At 37.8% G+C, this 12,857-nt stretch overlaps 1 protein-coding gene across 5 annotated transcripts in view; it reads right to left on the minus strand.

Moving 5' to 3' along the window:
• Positions 1 to 2,111: 2,111 nt before the first annotated feature.
• The window catches only part of LOC107548458 (cdc42 effector protein 2-like), a 15,983-nt gene continuing 5,237 nt past the window's right edge, over positions 2,112 to 12,857 (minus strand). The window contains exons 1-3 of one of the 5 annotated variants that reach the window (XM_016229139.1): positions 10,446 to 10,892; positions 4,108 to 4,292; positions 2,112 to 4,020 (exon numbers count right to left, since the gene is read on the minus strand). In XM_016229139.1, the coding sequence (XP_016084625.1) occupies positions 3,209 to 4,020; positions 4,108 to 4,114 (819 nt within the window). In that variant the 5' untranslated portion in view covers positions 4,115 to 4,292; positions 10,446 to 10,892 and the 3' untranslated portion in view covers positions 2,112 to 3,208. Of the gene's footprint in view, positions 4,293 to 10,277; positions 10,894 to 12,857 lie in introns of those variants that run through there. The other 4 variants (XM_016229137.1, XM_016229138.1, XM_016229141.1 and 1 more) reach the window with 4 other exon arrangements.

Here is a 12,857-nt window from a genome sequence, read left to right on the forward strand (position 1 = left end):
AACGTGTTTTGACAATAAATGATTTCTGGATTGTTTTCTACGGTCTTCTTTTTGATACCAAAAATATCTGCTCTTCTGCAAATCTTCACTTCCTCTTTTCCTTCATCCTGGCCCTCGTTCACCTTCCCTCAACCCCTTTCCTTCCATACTCCTTTCCTCCTACACTTTCCAACTGCTCCCACCTCTCTTTCTCGCTGGTGTTCCCATGGTATTGTGATCGTAAGGTCAGGGACTTGGGCTACTCTGTGTTAATAAAGCCAGTTGGAAAGAATCCCAGAGCCTGTTCAGAAAATAGAGGAGCTACTGCAAATAAGCAAAGTACAGAGACACAATCTCAGACTCTTAAAGGGCCTCACACACACACACAACCACAAGCATGGGTTTCAGCAACAAGGTATACGTTCAAAATAGCAAATTCAAGACATTGCTTGTATTCAAAACAGACAGAAGTAATAAAGGCATGCATGCTAAGACCTGCGATGAAAAAAATGTGTCAAAGGTAAGAGCAGCAATAACAGTCATTCATGCACTGACCTGCAGTTCTGCTCTTTTTACACCCATAATAATTTCAGTCTTAGCTAGGGAATTCTTTTGCATTAACACAGGACAAGGTAAGTCAGTACAAATCTGTATTGTATCACAAAAAATCCACATAAAGCATGCAATGTTTGACTGCTTTTGTGTTTACCTATATGAGCAAATAAAAGAGAGAGAGATTTCACAGTCAGACTGTTGGATCAGAAATCAGCATTTATTCACCATTATGTTTCTGTCTCTATGTCTTATCCTGTAAATCTATTGTAGTGTGTACAGCAGCAGCAGCAGCAAACATCCACTTAACATCTAGTACAGAATCTGACAAAATAAAGCCCAATAAAAACCAACACGTGGGCAAAAATGTCTCCTGGTGCAGATCTGAACAAGTGCTGTAGAGGCACATGACACGGTTAACATGTAGTCAAAGGCATTAATGATTCACTTTTATTGATAAGGCAGCAATGCTATAATATTCCTCACAGAGATGCAGCTGTTTTCCCTTCAGTCTAAAAACATTATGCATTTTTATGGTAAAAGTCTTTGTCAGGAATGTATTTGTGAAATAAGTCATGTCAATAACGTAAGAACATCACATTTTCTGTTGAATCTAAAATCCAGTAATAACCCAAGTCTGTATTTTTCACAAACTGAAAATAGTGTTAATATTAAACAGCATAAATGATCACAGTATTTTGCTGTGGTGGAGCAGAAAAGTATTTTATTCTTATTAACATGCGTTTTTTTAGCAATGCATCTGCCTATTTATACTTACACATACCCATCTATATTTACCAAATTGTTTATTGTTGGTCTGAACTTTGAAATATATTGTGCTTTTATTTACTGTTTTTTTGTTGTTGTTGTTGTTGTTTTGTTGCTTCAGTGATACAAATCATAAGATCCTCAGTAACCCTGATCACCCTTAATTAAATAAAATGGCTTATATGAGCTATATATGTTGTCCTCAACTAATTTTTTTTTTTTAAATGTGAAGATATTTTCATATTTATCATTGTCTATTGCCTCTTTCAAATCATTTGAGCAGTAAAGTGGCTATGAGAACTTTTAGGTCACAAATTTCTGGTTTATGTAGTTTAAGAAAATTCAAAATAAACACTAAGAGTTATGATTAGTGATAAAATCTATTTATTCTATGTCTAACACTTAGATCCCTGTTCAGTATGATAATATTTAGTGTAATGAAATTAGTTCTTATTCTTACAAAAATAAGTACATAGCCAAACAGAAAGGTATACCATATGATTTAATCTGTCTGTGCATTTAATCTGCTTTTAGATAAGATGTATATAAAAAAATGAAATGAAAATGAAAGTGCACAGAACTGTGATTTTGGATATAGATTCAGCTTTAGAATGAATTCACAATGTAAGGATGAAACTGTAAGACAATTCGCTTGTAAGAACAAAGAAAAATAAATAAGGAACCAAGAATCTTAATACTCTCAGAAACCATTGCTACTTAAAACAAAGCTTTTGAGAAGAGGAAAAAAATGAGAATGTTTCAAATCTCAAATAGTTTTTTTTTTTTTTAAATATGAGAACTGATGAGTGTAAAATAAATCAATACAGTAGATTTTGTTATTGCTGTTACAGTGCAAAGGTAGCAGCATATAAAGTTGATTGCAATATGACTGTTTCTGCTAATGTTTGCCCTTTTAAGCTCTCCTTGTTGACGGTTTGATACACTTTGTGGTAAATTAATAAAAAAGGTTACAAGTTATTTATTTGAAATTATAATCTGACAAAATAATACTAATACTAATAGGTCTTAATCTGTGAACAGGAAGCACAGAGCATTATTAACCCATGCGGGGTGAGTTACATGGGGGATACCAAGATAACACAAACCCTTCCTTAAGGCCCACCACTCAAGTCAGAGAAAGAAAAAACACTGCTGCCAAAGAAAAGTGATCATCTGTCAAAGCCTGAGGGATTGCAGACACCTCAACAACAACCAAACACAGTAAAAAATAAAAAAAGAGGGTATTTTATGAAAGGAAAACATTCCATATTCTGCTCCGTGAAAAAACAGCCTTTGGCTTTCTGTTTCGGAACAATGAAAACTACTCCCAACAAAAAGAGAAAGTTACAATCCCAGGGTGTAGATACAGAGGCCTCCTGGCATGCGTGTGTGTGTCCAGATCATTAGGGAGGAGCAGCACATTTTTACCCGATTACACAAATTGCAACAACACAGAGGGGGAGATGATGTCATTGCTGCTTTGAAAGAGAAAAATGTCCGTTTTTCTTTTCCTCTAGTGTTGCTCTGTAATAGTACATACACAATGCAGGTAGTTTTACATGTGCTTGCTTAAATGCTTTCAGATGTTTCAAAATGTATCTAAGAGTAGCCAGAATTGGTGTATTACTTGTAGTCCAAAATGAAGAGAAATGAATTCCATTTGAACCCAGAGAAATCCAACGATAGAACATTCAGTTTGAATTGGCCCCAAACCTAGAGCTTCCAAAGGTCTTTTCCAAAGATTATATGTATGATGAGCATAAAACGTCAAAATTCCCAAGAAAATGCAACTGTACAACAGGTAAATGAGTTTTCTCAGAGGGCAAACTGTTTTAATATATGAAGAAAAAACATTGGTTTATGTCCATTTATGTACCATCAAGCTTTGACTCGGATCTCTTGTTCACTTTCAGGTATATATCTCTTGTCGTCCACTGGGTGTAAGTCCCCCACTGAATGTCCCTGTTCTCTGGTTGTCCATGATCTGAAGCACATCCTCTAGGATCGATGGCCCCAAGTCCAGATGGAGGGAAAGCATAGAGCCAGCGTTAGACAGATACGGCTTTTCCTCCTCATCTCCATCCTTCACACACTTCTCATTTTCCTCAGGATCTGGACTTTGTTCGTATGTGTGCAAATGAAGTGGAGAGCGGTTCGGAGATGCAGGCAGTGATGTATGCCGTGACACGCTCCTCTCTTCCAGGTGCAGTCTGGGAGGTTTGGGAGGTGGAGCGAGAGATGGAGATGTTGGGGGTGATTGGGTCGTTGACAGTGCTGTTGGGACCTGAGTGGCCGCCGTGGCTGTTGAAGACAGAGGAGCTGTGGCCGAGGGGGCCGGAAGGGTGAGCGCCTGCACCCCTCCAATGATAGGAAGTGACAAGGCATTTTTCAAAAGCGGCGAGCTCTCGCAGGCCGGCGGGTGACTGCTTACACTCGCTGTGCGACTTAGTTGGAATGACCCCTGGTGACCTTCTTGGCCTGGTAACAGGTGAAATTTACCTTGTAGGAACGACAGGTCACCGAAAAGATCGTCTGTGCCCCCGCCACTGCCAATGTGGATGGTGTGTCTGAAGTCTCCCAGCGGAGGACTGATCATGTCCGACGAAAGCAGGTCACGCAACTTTTCCTTCTTTCCTTTGCGGCTTCGACGTTTAAGGTATATGGGGGCTTTGGCAGACATGTCGGACCCACCACGTCCTCCCGAACAACAGAGAGACAGGCCTTGCAGCAGGGTGAATGGAAGAAAGGAGAGGTGAAATAAAATAAATGGACTGTACACGTAAAGGAGAGACAAAAATCACAACGCACTTAGCATTCAAAACCAATCCAATTGGACAAAGTCAGGATGCTTTTTTGTTCCTTTCTTGTGGAAAATTCTTCATTGGCTCAGAGTGTCTTTTCATATAAACATTTGAAGGCCACATCCAGAAGGACAGTATTCCTATCAGGACAACAATCCTGCCATCGTTTTAGATGCTGAAAATCCAGTATGCCTGCAGTTTGGGAGAAACAGAGAGAGCTTTTAGCACATACACTGTGGTATATAATATAACTCAAAATTGATCCACTACATTGATCCACATTGACATTAAATTGATCCAAAGTGAAAAGGAAGTCATTCATAATGTTAGAAAGCAAATTGGAAACAAACAGGGTTTTCACAAAAATATTAAGCAGCTCAACTGTTGACAGTAATAATTAGATTTTTGAAGGATCATGTGACAATGAAGACTTGAGTAGTGGCTGCTGAAAATTCAGTTTTGCCATCAATTAACTACATTTTAAAATACATTAAAAAAAGAAAACAGTTATTTTAAATTGTAATATTTCAAAATTGATTACATTTATCTATTATTACTATATACATTTTAAATATCTCTTTGGTAACACTTTATTTTAAGGTCCAATACTCACTATTAACTAGTTTCTTATTAGCATATTGTCTGTTTATTAGTACTAATAAGCACATATTAATGCCTTATTCTTTATGTCCATGTTCTAGATCCCTTAACTGACTCAATACCTAAACTTAACAACTACCTTACTAACTATTAATAAGCAGCAAATTAGGAGCTTATTGAGGGAAAACTCTTAGTTAATAGTGAATATGTGTTCCCTAAAGTGTTACCATCTCTTTTTGTTTGCTTGCTTTTTATGAACTGAGCCAACCTTCAAAGTGAAAAACCTCATTTGAATTAAGTGGCACTTATACAGTATAACACATTTTTTTTAGGTCAAAGTTAAAAGTGGGATTCACTAAGAAAAGGGAAGACAACAGGATTTTTTACAAAATTTACAAAATTTAATAAGAAGTGAGAGATAATAAACAAACTATAATTTGGAAAGAGTCGGAGCAAATAATCAGGGTTTGTTAGTCTTGGCACGTTTGACTTGCCTTGCACAAATATGATGACTATATCATGTCTCTGTGTGTCTGCTGATAATGGACTTGGCTGTCAAAACTTATAAAGGTTCAGCAGCAGTTTAATAGGAACATTTGAGTGACTGTTTTACTGTGTATGTTTGTGTGCTGAAAACTTTAACAGACCGTAAGACCTGTATGTATGTGTGTGACAATACATCAGGGGCTCTAGAGCATGACTCCTAACACATACCTTCAGCATTAAATCATACTTCTGGGGCTGGTTCTGTTAACAACATGCCGCTGTGTGCATTTCCTTCAACCTTGACTTTTATCAAAGTGAGTTTAACTAGCGCACACTCGGAGCAAAAACAAAGGCCAGTGTTTCAATCTCAAGTGTGGGAAAAGCCACCTCACTGTTGCATAAGTGACCCAGCAAAAATCAGAGAAGTTCTGAAATGTTCCATTGAATATACTACAGTGTGTTTAGACATCATTTCCGTCAAATTATACTGATCCTAGATGTGCCAACTGACTGTTTTGTGTCTTGCCTAACAGATCGCATCAACATAGTATGTAGTTCATTCAGTTAAACATGTTTATTCCAGTTTGATCATGTGATTCATAAAGTACATTTCTGGAAGATTTTGAACTTTATAGACAAGCAATGTTTTTAAATGGTAACAAATTGCTATTTTTATACAAAATCATGGCAACAGCGTTGACATCTTTAGATAACTCTGACAAATTTAGCAAATAAAGTGATACAAAAAGAGGAAACTTGAGAGATTACTTCTTGAAAAGATGCCATTATGATAAGTTAGATAATATCATTGAGTACTATTTATCATTAAAGGGACAGTCCCACCCAAAACTGAATATTCTGTCATCATTTACTAACCCTCATGTTTACCAAATCTGTCTTTCTTTCTTCTATAACATAAAAGAACATTTATATATTGAGAAATGTCTCACTGTTTATTTTGCTCATACATTGTAAGTCAATGGTCACCAATGTTTTTTTGGGCCTAATTGTTCCTCAAAATATATTCTTATGTATTCTGCAGAAGAAGCAGAGGTTTCATGAGATATTCTATGAGCATGCATGGCAAACACGCAGATGGTAGTACACATGTACATGCTTCACAGAAGCCAGTGTGCTGACTCACTAAACTGAGCAACATAATGATGAACCATAGATAAACAGAGAACAATTAGCACATCAGTTCCAGCCCAAATGAACCAACAGATTAATTAGATTACATTGCAACCTGATTAATTAATTAGATTGCATTGCAACCCGCATATTTTGTATGAAAATTAAATTTAATTTTAGGTGAGCTCATTTAGTTATAACTTATTTATATGAGGTACAATTGAAATACATGATTTTTTTCAGGACACTGTTTAACATTTAAATTTTCAATTTAGAACGAAATGAACAGATCAACCAGCACTTAAATACACAAAGATCTAACTGTCAGAAAGGCTTTAATCAAACCACAACTGAGTAACAGTTGAGGAACGGGATGAGTCCTGTTCAGACTCGCAGAGGAGTGTCAGGAAGTGTGAATGCTTTTTCTTTTATGGCATTCCGATATCTCTGTGTTTATAACAGTCTAATCATACATATTAGACAATTCTGTGGAACTCTGGAGAATATGATGTGTACCATCATTTAACTCCGTTAAAGTTAAGTTAAAAAAATAAGACATTTCACAATGTGGAAATGAACCATGCTGCTCCTCTGAAGGCCTGAGGTTATTTATTATTTTCTGAGAAGAAGTGAACAATGTTGCTGGAAAGCGTAAATGAGGCGCTGTGCTCAGACAAGCCCTCAACAGACTGCTCTGTTTGGTAGACAATGCAGAGAACAAACTGACACAAAAACACATCAGCTTTTGGTTTGTTTAAAGGGGTCATATGATGCTGCTAAAAATAACATTATTTGGTGTAATGAAATGTGTTTATACAGTTTAAGGTTAAAAAATACATTATTTTCCACATACTGTACATTATTATTTCTCCTCTATGCCCCGCCTTTCTGAAAAGCGTGGATTTTTACAAAGCTCATCGGTCTGAAAAAGCGAGGTGTGCTCTGATTGGCCAGCTATCCAGTGCGTTGTGATTGGCCGAATACCTAAGCGTGTGACTGAAATGTTACGCCCCTCACCATACTGTGATGCCCTGTCTGGCCGGAGCGACGAGAGTTTATAACCCATTATAAACGAGGAATTTGTTGCATGCCGATCCGGCGATCCACAGCGCAAAGTTGTTGTATTTCCTCAGCGACCAGCACGGATCAGCTCCTCGCATGACGAAGCGGATATCGTCCTCTTTTGGCAAAAGTAGTTTTGCTTTCACAAGGAAACAAACAGCGCCTTCACGACATGGCGGCGGCGGCAACAACAACAATACTACAGCGAGAATAAAAGTTTTGCCTTCTTTCTTTGTGTGAACATTTGGGCGGCGTTATGCAAATCTTCCCACACAGTGACGTAGACATGTGGGGACGTGTTAGAATGAGTCGTTTTTTAGGCAGGTGTGGTTGACTCTGAACTTTTTAATAAAGAATATCTCTTTGGATTTGAGACTTTAGTCTTTGCAACTTTACAGATCTTCTTTATGCACCAAGAGCTTGTAACACTCCAAAGAGAAAGGAAAATCGCATCATATGACCCCTTTAACAGAGAGAGTTATTGTCAAACTTGACAGTCAACCATCAAAACACCAATGGTACGATCTTCTTCCTGATCTCAGAGATTAACACATTTTTATTATCAAACAGAAGAATGAGCACTGAAGAACATTGAAAATATCTACTCTACTTTGGTCTAACTCAGAATTAACAAGCAAAGAATCCTTACATTTTTATTTTTATTAGGATCTGCTCTCAAATATTCAAAACAGTCATCAAACCAATTGCACTAATGACAGTGAGGTGTATCTATAAAATTTGATTTTATAACAGATTTGACTGAAAAAATATATTCTCAGGACAACCACATACTCACAAATATTCTGCCTAACCAAATTCTAATCACAGAAAAACAAAAATACAGGCTGAGCAAACCTGGGCAATCAGAGCACCTCCTCAGGTTAAAAATGGTTTTAAAAATGCAGATTGTGCATTCAGTGCATTGTGGGATATCGTCCTCTTTTGGCAAAAGTAGTTTTGCTTTCACAAGGAAACAAACAGCGCCTTCACGACATGGCGGCGGCGGCAACAACAACAATACTACAGCGAGAATAAAAGTTTTGCCTTCTTTCTTTGTGTGAACATTTGGGCGGCGTTATGCAAATCTTCCCACACAGTGACGTAGACATGTGGGGACGTGTTAGAATGAGTCGTTTTTTAGGCAGGTGTGGTTGACTCTGAACTTTTTAATAAAGAATATCTCTTTGGATTTGAGACTTTAGTCTTTGCAACTTTACAGATCTTCTTTATGCACCAAGAGCTTGTAACACTCCAAAGAGAAAGGAAAATCGCATCATATGACCCCTTTAACAGAGAGAGTTATTGTCAAACTTGACAGTCAACCATCAAAACACCAATGGTACGATCTTCTTCCTGATCTCGGAGATTAACACATTTTTATTATCAAACAGAAGAATGAGCACTGAAGAACATTGAAAATATCTACTCTACTTTGGTCTAACTCAGAATTAACAAGCAAAGAATCCATTACATTTTTATTTTTATTAGGATCTGCTCTCAAATATTCAAAACAGTCATCAAACCAATTGCACTAATGACAGTGAGGTGTATCTATAAAATTTGATTTTATAACAGATTTGACTGAAAAAATATATTCTCAGGACAACCACATACTCACAAATATTCTGCCTAACCAAATTCTAATCACAGAAAAACAAAAATACAGGCTGAGCAAACCTGGGCAATCAGAGCACCTCCTCAGGTTAAAAATGGTTTTAAAAATGCAGATTGTGCATTCAGTGCATTGTGGAGGACAATACACTGAATACACTGCTACTATGTAGAAACATCTCATTATCTAAAAAATTGACTGCTTTCTGCTAATTGTCATAAACATATTCAGAATGACATTCATTTTGGAATGAGCTATAATTAAAGTCTGATATCCAAAAATAGCTGTTTTATAAGTTAACTCATGTGCAGTTTCCTAACAGGTGTGACTCATTTCATGAAACTATGAATGACTGTGCTTCTATGGGATTGCAGATAAAATGATGAAAGGGATAACAAAAGAGCCATTATATGGTTGGCTTACAGGTCACATGTGATCACTCTTACGCTTCTTTTTTGCATTTTCTCACAGAAAAAAACAAACTAAAAATGAATAAAAATCACAAAATAAACAAACATTTACTTTTTCCAATAATTGTACCCCAGTTCTAATGAAAATTATGTTCGAGTTATGTTTCTACCTATCTGATAGCAAAGTCTAACCAAACTTCAATTTCAAACTCCTAAGACATTTTAAAACTACAAAAGCACACTTGCAACGATATTAATTACAATTAATCCCAGTGCATTGAATTCAAATTGCAATTCTTTTTGCAATCTCGACCTTAAATAAATGAAGTTCAGGAAATGCGTGAAAACACAGCTGTTGTGGAGACAGTGGTCAGCCTGTCATGCGCGCGTGTGCGCTTTCAATTGACCAACAAGCTCCAAAAGTATTCACCAGGCACGTTTTTAACGTCATTGTACTCATTTACAGATCATATTTAGTACACATTTATCTTTTAAACAAGCAGACGATGCTTTTGTGACTGAAGCCGAGTCATTTAACTCCGCAGTCCGTAGCCTAGGCTACATCTCATGGCGGTAATGTCACGGCAGTTTGCGCGCACCACCCTGCGCTCGTTTGAGCACAAGAGCAACACAACACCCCGTGTTACATTAGCACTGACGGTTTCCTATAGGCCTACTGTATGTTCAAGAGAGTTGATCAGAGTCCTCATGTGTTAAACGATCATTTGCATTATAAAAATATGACTGATCTGAAGAAAGAGGTAATTACGCGTAACTCCTCCGTGAAAACGGTCCTATATGATTACTTCACATTTTGTATTTAAGCAGCATGCGATATATTCAAGACTCCACATGCAAATATTATATTTTGCCTACCTTTGAGATGCCCGTGTGATCAAACTCCTATCCAAAACGCATCAATGCGCAGGACTTTCAGGTCAAATTCAATATCAATTCTGCTCTGTCATACATACTTCTTTCCTCACGAAAACCTGCAGAACTGACAGAAGTATAAAAATAAGCCTAACACTTGATATCGCATACCTATACAGAGAGCATTTGCTGATCCTGTAGAAATAGAGCCGCGCTGTAATAAGCCGTCCTCACAGCACTGCTAAAACAGAGCGCACAGGACTGGACTCAGTGGATCTGGATCGCCGTTCATATCTACAATTGCGGTCTCCAGGACATTGTTTGGCGTTTACCGCCGTGTTGTCCCGCTTCTTCCGTGTGTGCTGAAGATCCAGCAGGAGAGCGGAGATGTCAGCACACGCTTGCGGTGGCTCATCATATGAAGTTATCACACCTCTACTCGCGCATAAACCATAGCAAAACAATGTGAACGTCTCCCTATCCAAACCTCCAATCTGTCATATACTCATCGCACATAGGCTACTTAAAAATAGACAAAGGTAACTGTTTGTCATCACATCCTCTATAGAAAGCATATACGAAAATAGATAGCCTATATGAAAACAGATGCATTTTCAATCCAAACGGAAAAATATGAAAAAACTAAAAATGATCCCAAAATAGACCAAAAAATACCCCAACTCCCAACAAAATGATCACAAAATACCAAATAAATAATTAAAATATCCACCCCCTCAAAAAAATAAAATAAAAACAATCTGTTTTAATAAATGTAGCCTACCATAACTCCTAACACAATTGTTTTAGCTTTCAATCTATTGATTGATTGTAAGGCACACAAACCTTCAAACTTCAAGACATTTCAAACCTTTTAGAAAATTTCAAACAAGGGTTTTGTCTCCAAAACATTTAAGGGGGGGGGGGGGGTGCAATGCTGTTTCGTGCATTCAGAGTTGTTTACGCTGTTAAAGAGTTGGATACTCATGATAAAATTTCAAAAAACAATTTGGACATATGACGGAGTATTTCTGTGCCAAAAATCTTACTTTCGGGTTCCTACAAGTTTCGGAGAGTTTTTTTCGATCGTGGCTCTTCATGACGTAAACGAGGGTGGAACTCCTTATATGGGCATTTCTCCCGGAAGAGCGCGCCTGCGCACACATTGACCAGAGAGAGCAAGAGCGCGCCTGCGCACACATTGACCAGAGAGAGCAAGAGCGCGCCTGCGCACACATTGACCAGAGAGAGCAAGAGCGCGCCAATCAATGCGCTTCATTCAGCAGCGCTGCACGGGACTCGCTCGGGAAGAATGCCTCCAAAGAAGTGTGTTTTTGGTTGTAAGGGAAAGATAACTTTGTTCAGCTTTCTAAAGAACCCAACGTTATGTAAACAGTGGGCACAGTTTCACAAGCGTGTTTGTTGACAAACGTTTTATAAACAAGGCCCAGTTCGGCTGTATTTGCACATGGTTTGATACTGAAAGATGGAGCGGTCCCAGCGATAAAAGATCCCAGTCATGATTCAGAACTGCAGACGGTAAGTGAAACGGCATCAAATGTCTGTGTTTTGTTGGCAATCGGCGCAAGTGCTCGTCAATCTTTAGCTCCGCCCACGACACACCTCCAGGAGCTGGCTGTTTTCCGAGAGAATCGTAAAGCTGTATCTTTCTTTTATAAATATGATAAAACTAAAGACTTTTTGGAGATATGAATGAAGGATGCTGTACTACTCTATAGGTACTAGGGATGGGAAGATTCCCCGATTCGCTTGGTGCATCGGTTTAAAAAGTGCATCGGTTACAAGTTGTCATTTATATCGCGATGCATCGTTTCTAACATAGTTGCATCGGTAAAAAACGATTTATTTATGTATAATTACTAGTGGGTGCGCTATATTTTTATTATTTAGAAAGTGACCAATAATCTGTGATCAATATTTTATAAGTACATTGATTTCTCCTCTCTAAACAGTTTCTCAAGCGCGCTCTCTCATCACCGCTGCTGCTGCGTGAATATGACGCATCACAACACTATGGAGACCCGAAGAAAAGCAGGGATTCAAATCCAAAACCTGACTTGAAATAACCTAACAAATCAATAGGGGCTAAAGCGGTTCCATTAACGACAAATTAAATTCACATTCCCTCACTAATTTGTGCACGCTTATTCTTAAGCAGACCTTAATGTCGACCATGGATCAAATCGATCCACCATGACAAACAGCGAATATATCTGTGCTGTTTAATGCATTTGAGACGTTGTGTCTTCCTCAGTGCATAACTAACATGTCACAGGTATATTTTTCCATCTGTAAATGTTAGAAAGTCATGCAAACATATCCATTTTGCTGTCAGGAGTGGGCGAGGCTTACGTGAGTGAACGATTGCTTCTGCGCGCATGCACACTAAACAGACGGAGCGCAATAGAATAATAGCCCAATAATATACATAAAGTAAAATATAAATTTTGCTAAAATATTTGTTGTTGGACATTAAATGTGTCTTTCGTGGAATTTTAAACCTACATATAAGTGTGTTTTTATGATAGCAGGGACTATTGTAATGGGTAAATCAAATGTAAGCTA

The sequence above is a fragment of the Sinocyclocheilus grahami genome, unplaced genomic scaffold (assembly GCF_001515645.1).
Source record: "Sinocyclocheilus grahami isolate Dianchi unplaced genomic scaffold, SAMN03320097.WGS_v1.1 scaffold348.1, whole genome shotgun sequence".
Classification (NCBI taxonomy): domain Eukaryota; kingdom Metazoa; phylum Chordata; class Actinopteri; order Cypriniformes; family Cyprinidae; genus Sinocyclocheilus; species Sinocyclocheilus grahami.